Here is a 25,245-nt window from a genome sequence, read left to right on the forward strand (position 1 = left end):
CAAATTCCCAAGTTCCCTGCAGATAAAAGGAAATGATTGTTTCTTAGGAAACCAAAGTTAAAATTAATTTACCTTCAGAATTATGATCTTGCCGTTTAAAAGTACTTACGAATTTTTTACTTCATAACAAGTAGCGACGTTCTTGTGTAAGGTTAGCCTCTCTCTTTTTTTTTTTTTTTTTTTTCAGATAACTCTCCACTGTTTGGCTCATTTTATTTTGTGGGGTTTTTTAAGGATGGAAATAACTTTTCAGGAGATTTTAGTTCATTAGTTTTTGAATAAGATTTCACCTTTCACTCACTAACCTAAAACAGCTGGTTGAGAGCTCAGGGTTGACGCACGTACCTTTGAATCCCTTTTCATTATGAGTCTTTAACATTATACTTTATTCATTGCTTCATTTTTAATATTGCATGCAGAAATAGTGCTAATACAGCATTAATACTGTAGAATTAAGTACTCAAAACAGATCAATCAAACAGGTTGAATACTCATCCCTTCTTTTTCTGCCTTCTGTGTATGCCGAAAATGATTTCACTAGTGTTAAATACCAATAGTCAAACAACGTATAATATCATTCAGTAATAATATATAATGGACTACATCTATTTCACTTTGTTCTCATTAAAATCCTTCTGCTGTGAATGTTCCACAAGTACAAGAAAACGTATTTTGTTAATCTTTGTTACAATCAGAATCATTGAATAGCTCTTCCCAAGAGAGAATCACTATCAAAGGTATGAAATGCTTTATGAACTTTTGCCAGCAGAAGTCAGCTTGCTCTGATTCCAGTTTGAAATGTGAATCTGTGCAATTAACCTTGACTCTGCCCTTTCTGTAAATGATAGCAGATACAAACTTCCGCTCCTAATTTGTGAACCCACGTGTTTTGAAACCCTTTAAAAAGGGAAATTCTACCCAGACAACAAATGTTGAAGGAAGAAAACTCAGTGTCTAACAAAGGTAGCCGAGAATTAGGATAAACTATGGTGTTTTATGTGAAGTAGTGCATATTTGGGGCAGGTTTATCTATTTTATGTATTTATGTAGACTTCATTCCTTTAGCAGTTAGTGTGTTTATATTAGATTTTGTCATGTTAATCACTGAAATAGAAGAGGTAATATTATTCTCATGGTTACAGAAAGAACAAGGATCTTGCCTTACCCAAGGTCAAAGAGGAAATTTGTGAACTATGGCTTGTAGCATTTCAACTGTTAAATCGTTCTGCCTTAGCACAAGCTACAGCATATGGCAGTGAATCTGTACGGTAGATTTTTGCAAGTGAAAGAACAGAGAAAACTCTTGGGAGAGTTGGAAGTCTGGTGCTGAAGCAGTCACAGATTTTGTGGAACATGTAGGCTTTTTTTATTCTCTTCATGAATTAAATTTAGAATGCCTTATATAGTTCAGCACTTATAAATCTAAGTATATTGAAAAATACACTTTAACTACTCTCTTGCACTTTTACTCGTGGGAATCTGTATTTTATTTGAAATCTTGATGTTGTGTATGGAGTTTCCATGTAGTCCTCCTCTGTTGTTGTATATGGGACTTTGGGGATGCAGTACACCAAGAGTGTAAGTTGTAAATGATACTATTGAGTTTCACCTCAGTAGTGAGGTTCTAGCCCTGCAGGACGTTCCAGTGCAATATGGCACACTAAGAGGTGCATCAGAAAATGCATAGGCAGGGAATGAAGGGAAATGAAAAAAGCCTGTGGCAGTCAGGTTACAGCAGAGATGACAGTGCCCGCTTCACTGCACCTGCATGGCTTAGTTTTTGCATGGGGACAGAAAGAAAGCCTGCCTCCATGCTGTATCGTAATTTATTGAGGAAAAGCTGTTTTTACGTTCCATCCGTTAGGCCACATTTCCTCATAAATGCCAGGAATTGAGAAAAGGTGAAGAACATAATCTCTAGATTTTCTGGTGGAAAATAAGTCATAGAACTATTTTCATAGTTTTCATTGGCATTTATGGATGGGAGAAGGCACATGGAAAAGAATTGTTAGTCATCTATACCAATGACAAGATACTGGGCTTTACATGTTTATCCTGTAGCATGTTGTTACTTGCAGCAATGCAGAGCAGGTCCATTCGGCGAGGTAGGAAGGTAAGGGAGTGCTGAATGCTGTTAGAGTTTAAATTGCTTTTTAGGCTGAGAATAGAAACTTCCAACAAAAAAAAAAATTAGTCTGTGTTCTTATTCGTATTCTTTCTTTATAGAGCAAAGCTTAAGTAATGCATTCGTATGGTAAATGTTGTAATTTCTCAGTTGACTCCATTTGAATATTCAATAATTACTCTTGCTATTGAGATTTTCTTCAAGAGCCATTGAAATAAGCACCACAAGGGGGAAAGCTACTATTTTTGTTTCTTATCATTTTACTTAGACCATGTGCACAATGCTGTTCTTCATATTTGAAATACCTTTCAAAGACACTTCAGTGAATTGAGAAAATACACAATAGAACTAGAGGATCCAGTGATTATGGCTGGTAATGATATTGTGGATTTAGGTGCTAACAAAGACTGACATAATCTGTTTTAATTAACTAAATTATTTTTTCTCAGTAACATGGTTGGGAACATATGTGGTTGTTTCTCAAGGACCTTGTACCAGTGTTCTTCCTTTTATAATAAAGTCACAAAGAAGAGACAAGTTTCAGTTTATTTACACAACAAAACTACCATATCCTTTAGAAGTAACAATCATGAGAAACGTGCCTACCCTACATTTCTTAATCCTCTAAAGACTTATGTATATGCTTCAGTGGGTCTTTCCACATGCATAAAGCAGACAGATGACAGCCTTTGAGAGTAAATTTTAAAGAGCAAGAAAATTAAAAACAGCCAAAACCCTAGTACCTGAAATATGACATGTACTTTTTTTAGTAACAGACAGATGAAATTTGACTGTGATGTGGGTGCTGGAAGAAACTTTGCTTCTGTGGGTCACCACTAGTCATTTTGTGTTTCATAATGGTGGCAAATGTGTGAGATAAGCTTAGAAAAAGGAGCACTTAAGGCATGAGAAGTTTACATTCAGTGGAGTGATGTGACAGAGGTGAAGGGAGAGAGACAATTTTGTAGTAGTAATTAAAATAAGGAAGAATGAACAGTATAAATAAAAATGGGCTAACATGTAACAGTGCACACAGTGAATGGGGACTTGTCTATGGGAAACCAGCCTTTCAACAGGCTTCGCTGTCCCATGTGAGTTCGTCTTGTCTTTATGTTCCGGGATGATCTTTCCATAATTTTTGTTAAACAAAACAGTCTGCATCTAAACAGTTTACTATGGTATTTTTCAGTGCTGTGGTCTGTGGTTGTATTTCTTTTGGTATAGGTTACGTGTTTTTGTATAGTTTGAATGTTTGATGGAATTCATGTTCTGTAGTCTTAACTCTTCAGCTGGATTATCCAGGAATATCCATGGCAGTTTATATTTTAGTTTTAGCTGAAATATTTTCTTGGCTCCTTGTTAAATGAGGAATCTTTTTCCTAGAGTATTTATTTCAATAGAATGTAATTAAGGTGATTTACTTCACAAGAAATATGTGAATATATGTGAATAAAGAGATTTATCACAATTTCAGTCACTGTTTAGATTACCTTGGGAGGTTTTGCTTCAGTATGTAAATACGTGATGCACAAGTTTATGCACATCTTCAACTAAGGAGAAGGAATTTTCAAGTCTTCTGTTTCCTACGCATTGAATTTCTACAGCTTTCTGTTTTGTGAAAACAAAAGTGCTTTGCAGTACTTGCCTGTAGCCTTCTGCCTTATTTAAAGGCCCTATTCAGTACAGCTTGGCTAGAGAGGACCTCAGCTGTGCTGTCTGTGTTTCCCACAATAGCGAGGTTAAATCAAGGCCACAATGAGGAGACCTTCAAAGTTTGCAGAGGGAGACAGATTACATTTCTGTCAGTTAGAAGGTGGGTGGGTGTTGTGTTTGTTTTTTTTTTAAAAAAAGCCAGTGTAAAAGCTTAGAGAATGGAAAAATTCTTCACTGATTATATTTTAAGATGTTGGAGACAAAAAATGGTGGAGACCAATACATAAATAAAGGTTTAAAGGATATTAAAGAAATTAACAAAGGTGTCTAAGAAGTGGAGTAAAGTTAATCAATAAGTAGCTCTTGAAATATGCACTGTACAAAATAAACAAAAAGGAAATAAAGCATTGATCAGCATGTGTTAAAAGCTAGTGACAGGGATTAATCTAACTACACAAAAGACTTAAAGCTTCACATAGTTGTTTGAGAAAGATAATATTGTCCAGTCTTGAAGTGCTTGTATCTTGGTAAGACATATTTTAAAGCATCTTTAACAAGTCAGGGGTAGCTATTCAGGACTGACAAAAGACCATAGCTGCATTAAACTCACCATTTCTCAAAAAACAATACCAACAGGAAAAAAAAAAACACAAAGTATTTAATCAGGACTTAGGTTGAAAGAAAAGCAAAATTAAGCCTGTTTGCACACACTACTTAATTCAGTTTATTTTAATAAATAGATTTTTTTTTAATAATATGCAATGTTTGAGTGAAATTACAGTTCATAAGTATATATGTTTTAGTTGTGGTCTTAGGCGGTAGATGCTGAAATTGCTAGTCAGGCAGAACAGATTAACAGTTACTGAACTGAACAATTCTGTAACTATTTGCAGTGTGATCTACCTCAACATAAGAACTCAAAATTTGTAAGATTAGTCCTGCGTGTACTGCAGTGGAAGTGGAAGGTGGATAACTATGTTTACACAGGCTAGTAAAAACAAACAAGCCAAACCAAACAAAAAAATTAAAACCGTAAACATTTAGTTCATTTCCAGTGAGAATTTACAGTCTAGATCCAGATTTTACATATGCCAGTGAGGAATGGGCCTAAAAGTCTACTGGAATCAGCTTTGCTGCAATGTTATCAGGATTTCCTATTGAACTACCACCTTTCCAGTTATGTTTTAGATATACAAAAAGTGTAAGTTACTATATTTGATTTTTTTTTATTATTTTTAAGACAATATTTTAAAAGCACAACTTTTAGAATTTCAAAATTAAATAAGGGAAAAAAGTCAACAGGAGCTGAGGACATTTTACATCTTAGAAATGGCCTCTGAATCACTGTGGTGTTCTTTGAGGTAATGAAGTAATGAAGAAATAAAGCTTTGGTATTTATAGTTTTATATGAAAAGGAACTGGGACTTCTACAAGAGAGAAATGACTGTATTTAAGATTCCAAATGTTTAGTAAGAGCACTGCGGTATTCATTCTTGAGAAATTAATAATCAGTACTGGTTAGGATACTGTACATAGTCTTCAGTCATTGTAACACCTGATAGTATTTGACTGAAGTTCCAGGTAGTTGTAGATTTTTTTTCAATATTCGCCTAGATTCACCTTGATATTGTCATACAATATTTTCTTCTTATGAACCTGAGAGTTACAAACCTGGAATTTGAAGTTACTGTCACCTACTTGACATATGTGTTTGGTATTCATTTTGATGGGGTTGTCTGCACTCAAGATCTCCAACCTGGAAAGGAAGTATAGGTTTGTCGGTGTACAGTGCTTGTACTGTGCTTTGATAATCATACATGTTGTTTTTCTACCTAAAATATATGAATGAAAATACTGCTTTGTATGTTGGATGTTTGCAGAAACTGATCTTAAAAAATAACAATCTATTTAGCATGTTAGCACTTTGGACTAGAGAAGTAGTTGAAATAATAAAATGTAACACTTGAGGAGCTGTTGATGAATTCGATGTGTGAAACTCCGCTTGCCTATCAGCTTCTGTCTGCTATCGTGAATGAGTGTTCTCTCTTGTTTTCTTAGCTTTTTTTTTTTTTTACTTTCATTCTGTTCCTGCTTTAAAATTACTTAGAATATTATGAGATTTAGTAAGGAAATTTCTTTTTTAAAAAGTAAGCTCCCATGAATCTGGTGCATTTTAGCATAGTAGTCATTGAGTTCCATCCAAGTTGATTGAATTAGCTTTTTACTGTGGTATGTTTTATGTAAGCTTTAAGTACTGGGAGTGACATAGGACTAAGGCATTGTAATCACCATTCAATCAAAAAAAACCTTACAGTTGTTGTGTAGCTAAAAAAAACTCTGAATCTTGTAGGACCTTGTGAGAGCTCTGATGGGTCTTACCTTAAGCCAGAAAAACTCCATGGTTGTAGGGCTCTTTATCATGTACACCAGCTTTATCATTGACATTTCAGCTTTCTAAAGAAGCTGAAAAATGGCATATAGAGCAGAGAAAATATTAAACTGTCCTGATCTTTATTATTATGTATCTCTCGGTGTATATTTGAACCATTTTCTAAAATATTCTTAGGAGGCCGTGACTTTATGGACCTTATCTAGTTGAGAGGTTCAGAGAAGCATCCATTCTGTTGAGGAATTGGCCAACTCAGACCTCCAAATCTCTCATATCTGTCCATCATTAGTGAAATCATGATGTGCTGAAATCCACTTTTTGCAAGTATTGTTTTCTGATGCTTTCATAATTCTCAATTTTGCTGTTCACAGAGAGCGAAGAAGTGTACCAGCGCCAGGTGCTGTCTATTTCCTGTATCGTCTTTGGCATAGTCGTAGTGGGCATGCTTTGTGCAGCGTTCTACTTCAAAACAAAGTAAGAGCCTTCGTCTGGTGTGTTTGTTATTTAGCTTCTGTCCTTTATGCAGCTTTACAGTTCTCCAATTTCTCCCCTCCTTTTGAAGCTGTCGTTATCTCTTGACAGGCTAGAACAGTTCCTCACAGCTACACTATCGAAGTCCAAAAAAAAAAGTAAACACGAGTAATGTATGTTCTTGTTTCTATTTTCTGGTATCAGGAAAAAAACAGATTGCGTCCTTTCCAGTTCTTTTTTTTGACAATAATAGTTTTGTGTGTTTTACTATCAGTGCGATAATCACTTTCCCCTTTTGAAAATAGAAGTTTAAACACACCATCTCCTTTTCACATTTCATTTCATGTCCCTGAATGTCCCTTTTCTCTCTGTATGCCGAGAACAAAGGTGAAAGTTAGAAATGCATAAAGAGACAAGTTCTCTGCAGATATCTGTAACCTATAGCTAATAATTGTAAACTGCTGATGTAATTGCATAACTGAGTATTTGTAATGCACAAGCACATTGAACTATCCAAGTATGGTGCAATCCTCTGTACTAAATTATTTTCAAGTGAGCTACTCACTTTCCACTCTATTCTTTATCTTCCCTACTGAACATTATTTTTTAATATTTATTTTTATGTGTGTAATTTGAGTTGCAAAAACCTCATAGCAATTACATGACACGCTTGTCAATGCCACTGTATCTATAAATATGTTCTGTATGGTTGTCATCCCTCATTCCTGTGCCAGCTGGAGCTAATGAGAGAACGCCTGCATGAGGTTAGTCATGGTGGCTGAGCATCAAAAATGTTGAGGTTTGCACTATTTAGATGTTTGGATGCTTATCTGAATCTTCCTTTTTAGAATTTATTTTAATAGGTAGGAAATCTCATGAGGACTACTTTTTATTTTTAAAAAATATATATATATCACATTTCTATCGGGGGGGGGGGGGGGGGGGGGGGGGGAAGCTGGAAAAGTCACCAGGCCCTTTTTTCCCCTTTTTCTTCCCCTCAAACTTCAGAGGTAGTTTGAACATGATTTGAGTGAAGATTTGAGTTGGTTCATGTTTACATCTAAACACTCCTACCTGGTCTAATATATTGAGGGACTTTGTTTAACTGTTCTTTGGACCTAGAGCATGGCTGTAATGTTGGCTGAGAGGATACTGTGGCAGGACAGTTCCTCTGCAAACTCTTTGGCTGTAGTATAAATTGTGAGCTGAGACAGCCAGTTTGCCACTGCATTAGAAATAGCGTTATGCATTTTAGATCTGCAGAAGAAAGAAAGAGAGAATAAGATGTTCCTCTTCTTCCTGGAAAGGCTTGGGTTTTTTTTTTGGTGAAGAGAGATCCAGAAAAGGCAGAATGGGATTGTCAGTTGGAAGAACATGCAGTCAACAACTGAGCATAGCGTAAATAAAATGTCCCTCTGGTATTCAGCTGTGTCACTCTTGGTTTTGCACTGTTGTAAAGAGTGGTGGAGAGCTGAGTTGGAGCAGCCTTCCAAATACCATGACTTTTATGAGGTGGTGGGGAGAGCTGTGTCTAAAAATAATGAGTAGAAATAACGATTCAAAGATGAACTCACAGGACAATAGTGCTTCATATCTCAGCAGAAGGTGGGGGTGTTGGGTTTCGTTTTTTATCTGCATTATAAATATGATAGTTAAGAGTTACTGGGAAGAGTTGAAGTGTGCCAGATTCTGGGAACTGAAGTTTGAAGAGTAATGAGAAGATGAGCACCTTCAGTTCAGTCAAGAGGTCTTATAAAATATATGAAACATAGTAATGGTAAGATACTAATCAATCCCTGACTCCCTGGCTGTGGCTCGATCTTGCAAACTGTCCAAAAAGTAAATGACAGTGTCTAGACTGGATTGCATAGGGGCCACTTAAAACAGTATCACAACTGTGACATTGGCCAATGTCTTAGGGGTATAAAACCCAACAAATTTAAAGTGCTTCAACCCTTATACCATGTTAGGTTTTAGTCAACAGATATTCAGGGGCTTCTTCTTCAGGCAGATGTATCTTGATCATGCTTAAGAGTTATCAAAGCATTCCTTCTGCATTGGGGATAATCCTTGGGTTTAATTTGATGGATGAAAAATTTAGAATATTCCTAACAGCTACAGAAACTCTGAATGGTGCACCCTTTAAGAAAAAAGTTTCCATGAAGATAATGACTCTGACATTCTTAGTCTGACAATTGTATAATACCTGCTGCTAGAAATACCACTTCCTTTGCACCATTAAATTAGAAGTCCTTCTTTGAAACAAATTCAATCTGAGGAACTTTAGAACTATAATTAAACACCATATCCTTCCAATTATTCCTTTTAGGGTAATCAAGAAAGTGCTCTAAGTGTTAGCATCAGAGGGAGAGTACAGTAATGGACTGCTCTTTCTGGCTTAGACTTTTATAGATGACTAGTGACTTTATTTCTTGCTGAAGTAACAACACTTTATTGCCAAATATCTCTACAGCAGAACACATAAAGCCCATTTGTTTTGAAAACAAAAATTATAAAATAAATATATTAATCCGTAAGTAACTTTGAATTATTAATATTTTCTAGTTTTATAACTGTTCATCCTATAGTTCAGCAAAATGAATATGCATAAACCTAATATTAATGTTAGGTCGTATGAACATAAAAGGAAATTAATTATTAGATTGCTTTCCTCAGTAAATTTACCTTTGGGAATCTCAATTGTAATCAAATGTAAATCAACAGTGAAGCTGAATATTCCAGTTTACTTACGTGTGTTTATAGATACAGAAAAAAACTCTACATTCAGTTTTTCTAAATAAACTTTCTAAATTAAAGTTCAAAAAATTTATAATTTGTTTTGTTGTTTTCCTGGTTAAATGCTGAGAACATTGTATGATTAGGAGAGATTCCTAAAGTCTGATGCTGTCATTGTGTTTCACTGTCATTGTTTAGACTTTATATCAAGTCTCCACTCAAAAACAGTCGTCAAAAAAGACCAAATGTTCCATAATCATTATGGAGACCAACATACAAGTGGCTGGCTTTCCAGTAGGACATATAGATATATGTTGCTTATTTCCTCAGTGTATGTAATTTAGCTGGTCAGAAAATAATTATTCATACAAACTCTGGAGTTGCTTTTATGAATTCCCCCTGGAATTTTATAAGAAGTTAAAGAGTTTACTTTGACGTTTTACAAATTATTCAATTTCATTGATTTCAAAATGAGTAGATTTCAGAAACTGTTTTTTAAAGAAAAGTTTCAGAATCAACTAATTAATTTAATCTGATACTATAATCCTTCAGATTATGCATCTATTCAGATTATTCTGATATTAACTTTACAAATTGTTTTGGCTAAGGAAGAATTTTGAAAGTTTAAAAAGTTGTTCTGCTTGAGAAATTATTTCCTCACCCACCATATTCATAAGTCTTACTAATTATGAGCTCGTAATGTACTCAAAACATGCCATTCATATTTGTAACATGCATACAACGTAAATTCATTCTTTTTTCATTTGCCATGCTGTTTCAAAATAAGATGTAAATAGAAAGCATAAGAGGTACTTATAGAGTCCAAGATTTATTTTAGTTTATGACCTATATTCAGGAAATGTGCTATAACAAATACCTACTTCTAAGCAGGTACTTACAGCTTGTTGAATTTAAGCAGATGCTTAAATTGTGCAGTGCTGAATCAGGATTCAAAGGCAGAGGAAACCCCATATTTTTATTTTAATATATTAAAAACTATAGTAATAAAATGGAATAGTATATATAATATATTCCATATTGAGGAAACTTGTCTTTTCTCACAGTTACCTCCTCCTTGACAACTTAAGTAATTTTCCTCTGGTTTCTTACACTTTTCCACGCTAGACACAGACTCAACTGAAAGAAGTTAAAATTACTTAATACTTCATTCAGTGTCAAAATCAGTGGCCTGAGTCAAGTAAGATGCTATCAAACTTGGTGGTGTCACAAGGCTTGCAGAAATTTTTCAAAATGTTGTTGAATCTTCTTTGCTAAAATTTCAAATTTCAGTATAGAAAGACTATATTTCCTTTATTTATTATCGATACTTTCCTGAAATCACTTGCTTCTGAAATTTGGCTCCGTATCAATTGCTGTCCAAAAGCTGCTGGTGGCATAATGAAGTGCTGCTGACGAGTCCTTGACCCTACTGTGCAGTTACCAGGGTCTTTGTAGGTTCGCTGCTGGAGATGCATCTGCTAGGGAGAAAAAGGAAGAAGGGAAGGAAGGAAAGAAAGAATTAAAATAGTATTGTGGAATTATTTCTCATGACCATTTAAAACTGATAGACAATGTAGCTTATAAAAAGAATGGAAACTAACAAAAAACCTTAAATATATTGCAAGTGACCTCCTGAATATTGCAAGTGATTCATCTAGTGGTATTCTTAGCTCTGACATAGTAGATCATAGTATAAGATGTCAAAAACACAGCTTCCGATACTGTAATGATGGGTTTTTTCCAGGTTTAAGCATGTAAGCAAAAGCTGGTCTATACAAGATACTGGATTATAGGTTGTCTAATCAGCTACTAGCAGAAATCTTTGCTTCTTCAACACTTTTTATAGCCAAAAGGGGCTATTGCCTGCTGTATTTGCCAAAATCTTTGTTCCAAATCAGAGCAAAATGCTTTTTTAATATTCAGGCCTACTTGCAAACTATTGTTAAATATGTAATAGATGATCTTACAAAATTCTGCACTAAAACGACTAGCATGCTATTATAATAATAGAATATTCTTCTTCTGATAATAGAAGATATTTTAAACAGAACAGCTCTTTTTTCCCTTTCTTAAGCCTCACCAGAAAATGACCACTGCATTGAAATATCAGACACTAGTGAATTAGCTCAGCTGGTTAATCTAATACAGTGAAGTTTTGAACAAAGGGAACCATGGCTATAAAAATACCACGGCTGTAGTAGAAGATCAAGCGAATTCTTTCTTACATGAATTTTATTTCTCTCTGCAGGAAACAAACAAAGCAAATTCATGAGCAGCTGAAAGAAACACAGAATAGGAAAACCTACAGCCTAAATGCTTCCAGCATGATGGCAAAGTCAGAGTGTATGGCACAAAGCCGAGTCCAGCTGCAAAATGTAAGTAATCCTGCCAGCTACACCACTTAATAGCCTGGCTGAGTTCCTGCTGCTGATGGCAGCACATCGCCATGTTGCTATTAGCATCTGAGCACTGGAAACAAGAATTCTCACCTCTTCCATAAAATGTTTTCTATCAGGGCCTGTAATGGAAAACACCCAAGCAGGAATTTTTTTCTAAAGTTATTTCAATAGATCTTGGTACATTTTGTTCATGTAATAGACCTAGCTGAGCCCTCTGGCTCCGCATCCAGCAGTGGACATCACTGTTACGGTTTCTGGCAATACCTTACCTCATATGTATGGTTCATATGTGAAGTGAAGGTCCTTGATCTTAAATGATTTCAAGTCTTCCAATAATTAATGAATTTGCATGAAAAAATGTAGAGATTTGTCACAGTTAATTCAGAGTAAATTCAAAATCTAAACCTAAGTTTACATATGTAAACTAATGCACAGGGGAAGACTGTACAGGTGGTCTCATTTTCCTGGGTCTTGAGCTAAATGGATTTTTGATGCCAGAAGGAGATTAGTTTACTCAAACTAAATTTGAAGTTTATTTAGTCATTTTCTGTGTATAGTTATATGTAAGCAAATACAATCCCTCAATCATGCAATATATAAAGTGTATTTGAAACAAGGAACTTGAAGATGACCAATTTATTTAAGCCAATTTATAAATTGTCATTTAAATAAATGTGTCATACATATTTAGTGCTGTCTTATTTTGAACAAAGTCTTTGGAACTGAGAGGGATCCTGCTTGCAATAGGAATTCATAAAAGATGTATTGAGACCTTTCTAAATGTTTACTCTTTCCAAAAAAAAGTATCTTAGCTTTACTTAAAGGGCCAACTACCTTATTTGCCAGATTCCATCAAAATAGTGGGAGTTTGGCAAAAGTGAGCACTCATGCCCACTCAGCCATAGATGTTTTGACTCCTGGTTTACGTCGAATTAATGTAGAAATAAGTACAAGCCGTTTTAACCAATTCAGAGTAAGCAGAGCCTCCATGCTATGACAGAGGAGTTGTCAGAGCATTGCTTATGTTCACTAAAAGTTTTATTTTATAGGAGCACTATTGTGGTCATGATATGCTTTGTGGTTCAGGAAAAATATGCTGTTTCAAGAAGGAAGATAGCTCCACTAGATCGACATAAAGTTTAGGGAAGTGCATGTAATTCTTTGTTTCAGTTGATTCAGTCATGTATTACTTCTAGCCCCTAAAAAAGCCTTTGAGAGTGTTGTTGGGTGGTAATGATGGCAACAAAAGGTAAAATTGTAAAGAGCTTTTGTGATCCTTTTGTTCTAACGTATAAAGTAGGCCTTGGTTAACACTAAGAATATGTTCTTTGCTTTTTTTCTCACTGTAATTTAGTGCAATATTTTGTCAACCTATCATCATGATGAACTATTTGATGTCTTCTGAGCAGCTGACAAACACATCAACAAGCTTTATTTAAGACTTTTTCTTTTGCCATAATAATAGCCATAATGGCTGAAGTAACAGTTTGTAGATTCCAGATATTAGAGGTTGAAAACCGTTATTATTCTGTATTATTTTAATCCAAATTTGCTTTTCAGCTTTTAATGCTGTTCAGACTGGCATTATCAGTTCTGGTAATTAACACACCATTTTCTTGTTCTTGTGGCTGCTTGCAGGCAGCTGTTTTCTCCTTGCCATTAATGCATTTTCCCTTTGGGAGCAAAGAGGCTAAGAAAGAAAAACAAAATGACCTTGTGCAGGATGTAGCGTAACAGTGCAGGGTAATAATGGTTTCTATTGTTAGCAAGATTTTAGTGCAGGAATGCATGCAGGCAGTTCATGAAATATTTACAAAACTTGGCAGATTGGAGGGGATAAAGAAGGGCAGGGGGTATGGCGAGGCAGCAGAAAGGAACTTTAGAACGGTATTTTGTAGAAATGGCTGAGTGGCTCCCCATCAGAGACCAGAGATCTGCCCTGGGTGTGTCTGCTGGGTGGGAAAGGGACAGGGCAGTGGTGTGGGGAGGAGAGCGCTGCCACCACTCACTTCTGCATCTGGGCTGCTGTCTTCTAGCCGGTTACTGCCTGGGTGCCATCTCTCTGCAATTCCCATCTGCAGCTCCCACCATATAGGTATGGGAGAAATTTTAGATCATTTCTAGGAGCCAATAAGGAAATGTAAGTAAATTAAGGTGGTTATTTTCTGGAGACTACTCTTCCAGTCTGGCGTTTTGGTTTGTGTTATCCTGGAAGCTGTTTCTTTTCCTACTCCAAGTTCTCATCTTATATGGGAAATCTGTCTTGCTTGTGTGTCACCTTTCTCTCTTTCCTTAGAAGATTCTCCCTATTTTTCTCCTGCCTGTTTTGAATGGACCTGGTGATGATGCTTTCGGGTTTCTCACTCTGCATTTTTTTTCTTCTGTAGAGAACACATTAGTGTAGACCTGAGAATAGTTGCATAAGGGTTCTTATTCTTGGCAACTGTTCTAATGTCTGTTCTGTAAGAGCCATCACATTTTGACTCAGAGGTTGCTACATTTAGTAAAGGATGCACAGATCTTTCCAAGTGCTATGTTGCTCTAGAAATAGGTTTTACTTATTTCCCAAGACCCAGGGTATAGCAGACAGTGTTTCAAGTGGTTTGTGACTGTAAAGAGCTTGACCAGTCTCAGTGAAGTAGTTTTTCTCCTTATCATTCCTTTTTTCCCCCCCTTTATCCTTGCCGGAACTTTAGGAAAAAAAATATTTTTCATTACTTATTTTCAAAGCCAATTTTGAGTCTTTTTTTAAATGAGAGAAGCCATGTGAATATATCAAAATTGCTGTTAACAGAAAAAACACACATTTCATTTTTGAACCAACTATAAAAATTAATTACAAAATCACATTTTATTCTAGCCTAAGTCATTATACTGCAGCTGTTTGCATACTGCAGAAGGAAAAGAAAAGGACTCCAGACCTCGGTCCCCATGATATCCCACCTCTCTGCAAATTAAAGCTTCTTTACAGTAGTGTTACTATGAGAACCTCGATGTGGGGTTAAAAGCTCTGAATGTTTGCTTTTAGAACACTCTCCATTTGTATCGGAATTCTCCTGCTGCATCCTAGACTACAGGTTATCTTGCAGCAATCCTTATTTCGAAAGGCAGCGTTTAAGAAATAGATTTGAAATGTTGGACATTCACCCGAGTTCATTATACATCCATATGGCAGGATTGCTCTTTCAAATGTGAGTATTCAAGTTAAGCAACAGGATATCCAGAAAATATGGAGCTGGCCAACTGAAAAATGTAGGCTTTTTAGAATTCCCTTCCTTCGAGAAGATGCTCTCTTTGGGATTTTTGCCCTCTCTGATCAGCAGGGTAAACACAAGCAAGGAAGAATGGCTACATCCCAGCACCTCCCTTGGCAAACCCTGAGGCTGAGGAAGAACACAAGGAGAGTTTAGGTGTTTTAAGTTAAGACATGGATGCCTCCCTGACACTTGCTCTATTGCAGAGAATAAAGCTTTTTGTTTGCATTGACAATATTTTGAAGTATCATATACGTTTCCTTCCCACACTTCAGTGTATTACATCTCCTCTACATCCTTCCTCTGCTCAGTTGTGATTCTGTAAAGTAAAAAAAAGGGTTAGATTTTATCAGGACAGCTGTGTTCTCTCTGAACTCTTGCTGCTGATAGCTGGTAATTGTGTTCACCTATGCCGAGTCTATTTCTCTCGGTATTGATTCCATTTTTTAGTTTGAGATAAATATTAGATGAAATATACTGTATACTATAAGCAGGAGTCATAAATAACTGTTGTAACACAGCTCCTAGTATTTCTCATGGATGTCCTTCAAGTCCACTGCTTTTCCCAAATATTCTGGAAGCAACACACTTAATTTCTTGCTAGGTTTTCCAGCATCTTGGATTTGGATACTAATGCACTAGTCATCTTGCTGTAATTCTTCAGTCAGGAAGAGATAGATGTGCCAGTTTTTAATGCAGGATCTTTGAGGTACACAGGAAATTCAGATTTATTTCACCTAAGACATGAAACTTAGGACTTTCTAGGATACCTACCCCTTCTCAAAAAGATTATATTATCTTCAAGAGGTATTTAACAAACAATCTCCACAAGACTGCAGCAAACAGTTTGATGTCCTCATAGGCAAAAGGAAGTAAATTATCATTCTCAGCTGCCCCTCTTAGCAAGATGAGTGCTCTGGGCACCCTCATGCACCATGCAAGAGGCAAGAGGAGGTCCTTTGGCCCTCCTCTGTTTTTCTGTAGTTCACCGGTTTTCATGAGTCTTAATCGTACTCCTGTTTAATAGCTCCTTTTTCCAGCTTGACTACAGGGTTCTTTAAATTCTCATAACTTATCATCTCATAACAAATATGTCATGCAGAGAAAAAAGAAAAAAAAATGCAGCTGAAGCCTTGCCATTCCTTTAGGGATTCTAAGAGTTGTCATGGTTGTTTAAAGTGGCCATTTTCACCCTTGTGGATTTTAATACCTTCTCCCATGGTACTAAGTGGATCTATTAATTCCCCGTCACTTTCCCTCTGAGGTGGTTAATGTGCTTTTCATGCTGTAGTGTGTGGTTTCACTTTTCACTAGGCTTTTTTCTAATAGCTTGCAATCATGAGCTCCAGGTTTCTGTTGTTCTTAAAACAAGAGGAAAAAATGCGCTTTTTGTGTCTTGTTGCCTTTTGTTGATAGTAGTAGTAAACAAACTGGTTTTAGTCCCTGTGATAGAAATGCAATTAATATATGTTAAGCAGCAGAGAACTCAAATCTTTTAAAAGATTTCTGTGTGGTTTTGCCTGAGTTACGATGTGATTAATCAGTTAAGATCAAGAGCAAATTTCCCATTTCTATATCGCATGACTGCTTTGGAGGAACTGCCAGAAGAGACAAACTTGAGTTTACTGGCCTCTGTCTAGAGCTAGTGTTGGCAACAAAACTATATGGGCATATGGGAACAGCTGTAAGGACGTTAAATACGCCACCTGACAGGGTTTTTGTGGAAGGTCAGCCCATCCAGAAAATCATCAACTCTTCACCTACTTGAGGCACCCTCTCTGAATGTAATTTAAAGCTGGTCCCTCTGCCTTCTCAGTCCTTTTTGAAATGAGATCCCCACATCACCTCTCTTCCAATGCCACATGAGTTTCTGGATTTTTTATTATTACTATTTTGGGAAAATCATTGAGGAGGAAGAACTAAGAAAAGCCAGGGAGAGGGATGGATGTTTTGATTTGCATAACACTAGGACAACAGTGTCAAGCTATTCTGTAGCATTTGCGTGGCATTTCTAATGCATGGATCCTACCTTTTAGAATAAAGAATACAAAGCACGGAGCAGGGGAATTATGTGCTCACAGTCATGCACTAGGTCAGTGGCAGTGGTTGATTTCTGTCTCCTGGCTCAGCTGCCTTTGCAGATTCACTCAGCATAAACTAGCAGGGGGTGGAATTTTATTGCCAAAGAGTTGAGTAATTGGACATAGCAGATTACTTTCTCCTTGAAACTGTGAAAAATTGAAAATTTGCAAAATGGTTTATTTTAAATGCTGTCATTATTCTTTAATTTATTTAGCCCTATGCATCAGCGTTTCTCAGTAATTGCTCAAACAAGCACAAATAATTAAGCAAGAAGACAATAAAACCATAAAAACTGAAATGATACAGATAAGTTTTCAGTGATGTTTTCAACCTACTAGTACAGTCCTTTGAAAGTGTTTCACAGCTTATTCTCCATCATGACTGAGTGTTCAGCAGCTCACAACAGTCAGAGGGCTCTGCAGAGCACAGCCCAGGTAAGAACTGGGCTATGGAAGCAGCAGGATGGGCTCTGCTGGGATACGGATGGGGAGCAATCCTATACTGTACTTCTGGGGGCACCAGCTGATACTGCTGTAAACTTATCACAGAAATTTGAAGATATTTTTCTCCAGAGATGATCTCAGAGAAGGGATGTGGTGCTTGTGGTTAAGCTAAAGGAGAATAAACCCAACTATGTTTAAAACTATTAAAATGTATAAGTAATGTGATACATCCAAATAAGTTCAATTGTTCAAATTCTCTGTATATTCACACCCTCAATTTAAATTGTGATACATGTTTTCATTGTAATTAATGTTACGGCTGTTATGGTAATTGGTAAGTAGTGTACCTGAAAATGGCATAAAAGAAATGTACAGTTAGAGGGGAAAAATATGCTTTCTAAGCTGTGTCTGGGTGGTGCTGGGTGTTAGACCTTCAGCGTAGTCTGCTAGTCAGCATAAGAGCAGCTTCTGGGGGTCCTGGTTTCCTTCGTTATGATGAGGAAAGACTGTATACCATCGCTCCAGCCTACATCCACCTTAACAATGGATGCAGCACAAGGCACAGCTTTTTTCTGTAATTACCCTTCATGAGTCACTTCATACTCATGGTCTTATAAGCCATTCGGACCTTCAATGTAGTGTCATGAACAAACACAAGAAAGGACAGAAGTAGCTTCCTGACACTAACAACTGATTCTTTACATTGCTCAAACTGATTTATTCAGGTCAGAAATCAAAGACAGTTTAATTTCTGCAGCTGACAGGATAACTATTAAAGTTTAAAACCTTCACAGACATGAGTACCTTAAAAAATCGTATTCTGTCTGAATATTTTAGCTATAACATTTGCAAGTGACAGCTAAGATCATGGTAACCAAAAGAAATAAGAGTGGAATATGTTTTTTCTTATTATTTCAGTTGTGTTTACTTCATGCATATGGCAACATTTTGCATATTGTTACTCTCATAGCTTTGTCTTCCAGAGTATGCGAGCATTGATTTTGGCCCTGTTTATGTGGGTGCTTCACACAAAAGAGAGAGAAGAGCATTGGAGAAAAATTTAAAGATCTGTTACTTTATCTGTAGAAATCTGTCATAAGAAGTCTGAATAGATGGACCAAAATTATATGTAACCCATTTTAAGAGAGTAATCTTGTATGACTTTCCTTTTTGATTTTGCTGAAGTCTGGGGAAATGTAGATAAGAATAATTGAGAGTCGGAAAATAATTCTGTATTTTTAAGGAGTTATTGGTCTTTTGTTAGACAACAAAATAATGATGAAGTAGAACTGTACTGTGACAGAAATCTTACTATCTTCTCTGCTAATGTTTATGCTATTGTGTCATAGCATGGTATTTTCTACTACTGTGATTTTTTTTTTTAATATCATTGTTATTATTTTAATTTGTATTTTCTTTCTAAAATATTTAGTCATGTAGTAGCTTCCACAATGTCAGTTTATTGTAAAGATAACATGGATATCTAGGCGTATAGTACTAAAAATACAAACTCAATACAAAAAGAAATGGATTAAAGAAAAATAGACTAATTAGTTTTAGTGCAGGTCGTTGTAATGCAACATAAAAGAATCTACAAAGTGCAGTATTTTTCATCCCTGAGTGGAAACGTGGGTTAACCTCTCATATCTCTGAGATATTGCCCAGTAACCACTAACAACGTTGATTCTTTTTCCAAACCAAAATGCACCTTTTTTTTATACTTTGACTTTCTGGCTCCATTCAGGATCAGATAGTTTTTGCAGAATTTGCAGTTGAATCACAAAGCAAGAAGAAGAAAAAAATCTGTTCTTGTTCATGTCCAGTGTCTGCTTTACTGACCTTTGTGTCTCACTATGTGTGAGTGACACACCTTTGTGCCTCACTATGTGCCCAGAGACTTTACCCCTACAACTGTCACAAGAAGAATTATGTTTACACTGTTCTTACTAGCACAGATATTCTCAGGTCAAAAGTTCCAGACTTGTTCAGAATGGATGTACAGCTCTACAGATAACATTAAAATATTTTTCTTACTTATCTGATGATACGAATGATGTTTCAGTTTGGTTTTCATAGTTATGCATGCTGATAAAAGCAGTGTTCGACTGAAATGACCAAAGGACTCAAGGTGCCGACCATCCTCTGAGATGTGTTTCGTGATCTCAGTCTCTGCATGGACAGCCACAAAATCAGGCTTTTAGTCAAAGGGACCAGTGTTCCCTTTCATTATGGGCAGATCAGTGAGTAATTTTGCTACTAATGCAGATATCAGCATTTCGATGTGGAGAAGGTAATGGAGATAATGAGTGCTGACGCCTTCCACGGCGTTGACACCACGTCAACAACAGTGAATGAATGTATTAATTGCAATGCCTAATTTTAATTTAAAAATGTATTAGTACGCTTCTTACCCCGCTCTGATACAAATTCTGATTGAATACCATCAATGACGTACTTTGCCTTTTGTGTATTGATTAATTTTCATCTCTGTGCCACAGTATTCAAAAGGAGATAGGCATCCTGGGCCTGTTCTGGACAAAGTTATGGAGTCTAGTTTTTCAGGCCCTCAGTCTTTCCCAGAGGCCTTGTCTCCTGACAGAGGAACCCAGCCCATCAAGCAACACAGGTAAGCAAATGGCTGTCTGATGGGAGATTTGACAGGCTGCCAAGGGATGTCATTGATCTGGCAATACACATGCAGGATTATTGTGACTAGGAGAGATGCTGAATAATATTGTACCAACAGAGCCTCAGCCAAGTCATTGGGCAGATATCTGAGCACTTTCCTAGCTGCAGACATAAAAGGCAATAACAATGCTCACGGACTTTATCTGCACTTTGTAAAGTCCTGGAGGAAGCATTTAAAGACACCATCCAAGCTGTAGACACAGACTAGTGAATGAAACAATTGTAGTTCAAGAAACTATTAAAAACAAGACTTTCCTTATCAATATTCATTAAGTTAATGACTCATTTGCTGCAGAAGGACAGAGTTGCAAACTTCCAGCCTTTCTTACTGTTTCTTTAAACAAATAATACTTGAAATGAATAATGACTTACTTATGAACACAGAGTGGCCTTTGAAAACAAGTCTTTAAAAAGTTCAGATGGTTGTTTCCAAGAAGAAAAAAAGAGGAAAGTCACCCATCACTGGATGGCACTTGGGTTAGAATTCTGCTTATAGCCTTTTTGGAACAAAAAGAGTGCAGATGCTTCATTACAGGACTAGAAACCAAACTCGTGTTTGATATAAGCAATAGTGTTGGTGGAATGGCTGTGTCCAGAGCATACTGAGAAAAAAAAACTGAGAAAAATGAGTTCAAAATTTTTTTAGCTAGATAAGCTGGAGGGGAAGACTTACTTATTAAAAGGGTAAATTTTTTAAATTACAAAAAAAAAAAAGTCTGGGATTGCATAAGGTTACAAGCTAGCTTCTGTATTACTTGGTGCATTTTCATTGCAGTTCCCCAGTCAGCTACATGTTCCTTCTCTTTTGAATGAATTATTTACTTAACTTACCAAAGTGCAGCATATGAACCAGGAAGGGATATTTGGGTCCTATCTACTTTTACCTTACTTAAGTCTTTAATATGGCATGAAAAAATAATGCCACCTGTCATGTCATATTCATTTCTTAGGGCTTATTCTTTATTACACAGAGATTTTCAAATTATGCTTAATACTTTTACTGAACATAGGTGAACTATGGAACTGTTGCCTAGAATGCTTTCCACTGAAGTTCAGGGGGGAATTTTATCTCCATTTAGTCAAAAGATGAAGTTCAGAAAAACACAGTGACATTCCCTTACCTTTAATAACATGATTGCAGTATCCAAGTTTGAAGTGATTTAGATACTGTACCATGACATTACCTAAGCTTAAAAATGCAGAAATAAACTAAAGACCGAAACTATTTCTTCTATTTATGGACGTCACTTAAAATGAAAGCTGAATGACTCTCTAGACTCCCTGTTTTCCATAGAGAAATTACAGAATAAGCCACACTGAATTTACAGTGAACTATTGCAGAATCCCGGATTGCTCATTTTAGCACCTTTGCACACAAAATCTCTTTCCCAGGAAAAAACAAAACAAACCCAAAAACAAACCTCAAAAGCCCCAACAGTCATCTTATCTGCAGATGTCAAGCACCAGACTATCTTAAGAGTCTTTGCTTCAAAATTGTTTTAAGATGTGGAATGACTGACTAGCTTAATTTATAAAGAATTCTTTTTGTAGTTTTATAACTTATGATTTATTATACAAGGCCCTTGCTTTATAAAATATACAACAGAGTTGAACATTTAAGACTTATAAGACTGTCTTTAATTTATACATCACATGACAGCTTCCTAATTTACTCAGTTTCTTTAGTTTGTAAATAGTGTTCAATGCAGCCAAATGGTCAAATGTGGCCAAAGGAGGAAAAAATTTCTTTTTTTACCGGGATACATCTTGTCCTAAACATTCCTTCATTCCATTCCAAACCTGACATGAGCCTGGAAAAATTACAGCCGCCCTGCAGGTTTATGCTGTTGTTAAACTATATTATTGGTTTGTTTCTGCTTATTATGGAAATATTTTGTTCTGCATCCAGACCTGTTTTCCCTGCTGGTATTTTCAAGGGCACTTAAGGAATGGATGGTTATTTCTTAAAATCAGGAGCTGTCTGTTTCCAGTTTCTAAAACCAATAAAATTTCAGCCTGGCACTAAGACTATCAAGGTGGGGATTTATTTGCAGTTGCTGAAATTTCACTGATAGAGATCACCTAGTTATTTCACTCAGATTACTACGTAATAGCAATTTTCTGACTCCACCAACGTTAGCTGTATGCAAAAAATTACTGCAGAGATTGAATAGAAAACTTGAACTTTCACTGAATCCTACTCCTGCAATATTTTACCTGTATTATGTACTGTTATTAGGGTAGAAGAATTTTACATCATCTGCTTGCATATGTAAACCAACTCTTAGTAGTGTCAGAGCTGGAAAGTAACAAATGCGTTTATTAGTAAACTTCCTGTAAAGTATACAACACACTTAAAAATTCATCTCGGATTATCTGTTGGTTTTTGTAAGAAGAAAACCTATACTGTCTTAATTTCTAACAGATAGAAACAAATTAGAGTTTTGTTAATTATGGGATTGAGCTGTGATCCCTTTGAATAGCATTTTTCTTGGTAATTAGTCATTCTGACTTTCATTCATTGATTCAGTCATCATTGATTTTAGAGGGATTCATTTCTGAGAAAACCATGATGAAAGCCAAATGCAGAGGCTTTCAGCCTAGAGCAGTTGTATTTCTTTACAGAAATGCCAAAATAGGATAAATTTACTCTAAAATTTAAAATAATCTGTGTTTGCATTTTTAATGAATTTTTAACACTATGAAAAGCATGGTAAAACTATTTTTTTTATATAGTAAGCATTTTACTCTTTATGCTCCCAATATAATTGATTCAGTTAAAAGGTAGAGTAAATTAAAGTTACTCTGTAATTAAGGCTATTGAATTTCAAAGAACGAGTATTGATAAACTAAAGCAACTAAGAATATAAAGGCAGAGGAGCCTCCTCTGGAAGGGAGAAAGCGTAAGGAATTTGATGTTATCCCAAGGGAAAAACATAGTTTTCTTGAGAAATTTACTAAAGAGAATGCCTAAAAGGAATGAGGTGTAGGGGAATAAAACAAGCTATATCACAGAGGGCAAGAAGTCATGCTTGAAGCAAACATTTCCAGGAATCATTGAGAGTTAAGAATTACTCATAATACTGAAAGCAATCAATTGTTCCTGCTGTCTAAAGATGAGGACCACTATACTGGAAGAAGGCAAGCTGATGGTAGGACAGCAATAATATATGAAGCTGTTAGGGCAATCCTGAATGAATATATTTAATTTTTCAGTTAGGATGATTATTTGAGGATGAAGGTAGAATGGGAATATGTATGAAAGGCCTGAGACATACTGAGACAGTACATGACTACTTTGCAAAGGCACAGGAAAGAGCAGTGTTTAAATGCTTAGGATACAGAATGCTATAGAGAAAAAAGGGATAAAACTGCTAAGTTCGGTTCTCTTATTCCACAGCTTTTTTGGCCTAATAATTTCCTTACAATCTTGGTATTCCTTTAATCATGTACAGCTTTGTTGAAGTCTGAAACGTTATGTTAACTTTCTCCCTTTGGGGAGCCATCTATAGCATGGGCTCCAACAGGTGTAAACAGTCTGACAAAAGGGCTTTGTGATACAGCATTGTTATTGTTGCATGGTATTTACTGAGAGATGTTTATGTTCTCAGGTATAACAGATCCTTTTTATTCAAACTGAAAATTGATTGAAAGTCTGAATAGTTGATCTGTACAAATGTTAGCAGTAGATTGTCTAACATAGCCTAAAAATGTGGCTCCAAGGGAGCATCAGAAGGCACTTTCTGTCTGGCAGCTAGCTCTGTCACTGGGATATATATTTACTGTTTCTGTCTTGCAGGAACCAAACCCATGTTTTCAAATGTTTGCATCTCCTAATCGGTAGATAATATAGTATGTAATATAATACACCTCTGTATAGTTTTTGCAGGTACAGAGCCAGATTATTTACAAGGAATTTTAGAGCTTTCCTTCCTCCTTCAATTTTTCATCTTTCTTTTCATGAATTACAATTGTGGAAAAAGGGGGAAAGAATAAGTAAAATAGAAATACAAACAACCATGTTTATAAGCACTATTTCTGTAACTCCATTATGCTTATAAAACAAGAAAGGAAGGACTGGAATGTCATCTAAAGTTTCAACACTTTAATTGTCATCCTTTTGTTAAGGCTTTTCATGTTCATCTTGACAAATTTATTTCTGAATGTGTTCCTAACGTGAGGTACAATCATTTTTGTTTAGTAATTAACTAAAAAGTAGTACAGGAGGATTCCCAGAGTTACTGTAAATTCAGTGCAAGTCTCCTCTTCATGAACATGGCTCATTGCACTTGGGAGTTGTGCATGTGCCTTGGGAAGAGAAGACTCCACCTGCTGAAACAGACTTTGTTTTCGCTCGGTTGCTCAACCTAAAGAAAATTTTCACACAAAATGATTTTCAACAATGAATCCCGAGTTCTTAATTAACTTTAGATATGGTTGACCTACTTCTTTCAAACCATTAATTCAACAGAACTATATTTCTTCCTGATTTGTGCACTACTTGTGAACCAGTTCAAGCATATTCTGATTTTTGTTACTATAGAGTAATTGATTAATAGATTTTAAAGACGTATCTGCTACAGCTTTCCTTATTGATCTGTTTTGTTGAACAGCTCAATTACGTGGGCTGGTTTCTTTTACCCAGTTAGACTGGAGTACATGGAGGAAGAAATCATAATGGTGGCTAAAGGAGGATAAATTCCCTGAAGGAATCCAAAAGGCATTGTTTCCTCAGAGAGAGGAACACTTCATGTGAGCAATAGAGCAGAAGCCTGAGAGGGACTGTATTAGCGTTTTTGGAGGAAGAGTATGCTGACATTCATAGCAGTTTTGTGAAAAAGGAAAAACTTCATTATGCTGGAGTTACTTTTTCATAGAACTTTTAACAAAAATTGTAACTATCTTGTCTTTGGTGCTTCAAGAAATGAGCATTATCCTGCAGCTTGCAGCTGCGGTGGCTGTAAATATTTCCTGTACCTTCGTAGTGAATTTGTCTTGTCCATGA

General features: G+C 36.1%; 1 protein-coding gene across 1 annotated transcript in view; it reads left to right on the plus strand.

Annotated features, from left to right (window-relative positions):
• Window positions 1-25,245, plus strand: part of NRG3 (neuregulin 3) — a 413,505-nt gene that overhangs the window by 379,654 nt on the left and 8,606 nt on the right. Inside the window, 3 exon segments of the mRNA XM_086616693.1 lie at window positions 6,539-6,641; window positions 11,623-11,749; window positions 20,051-20,178. Coding sequence (XP_086472819.1) covers window positions 6,539-6,641; window positions 11,623-11,749; window positions 20,051-20,178 — 358 coding nt within the window.

Source organism: Tauraco erythrolophus, chromosome 9, assembly GCF_009769465.1.
Source record: "Tauraco erythrolophus isolate bTauEry1 chromosome 9, bTauEry1.pri, whole genome shotgun sequence".
Classification (NCBI taxonomy): Eukaryota; Metazoa; Chordata; class Aves; order Musophagiformes; family Musophagidae; genus Tauraco; species Tauraco erythrolophus.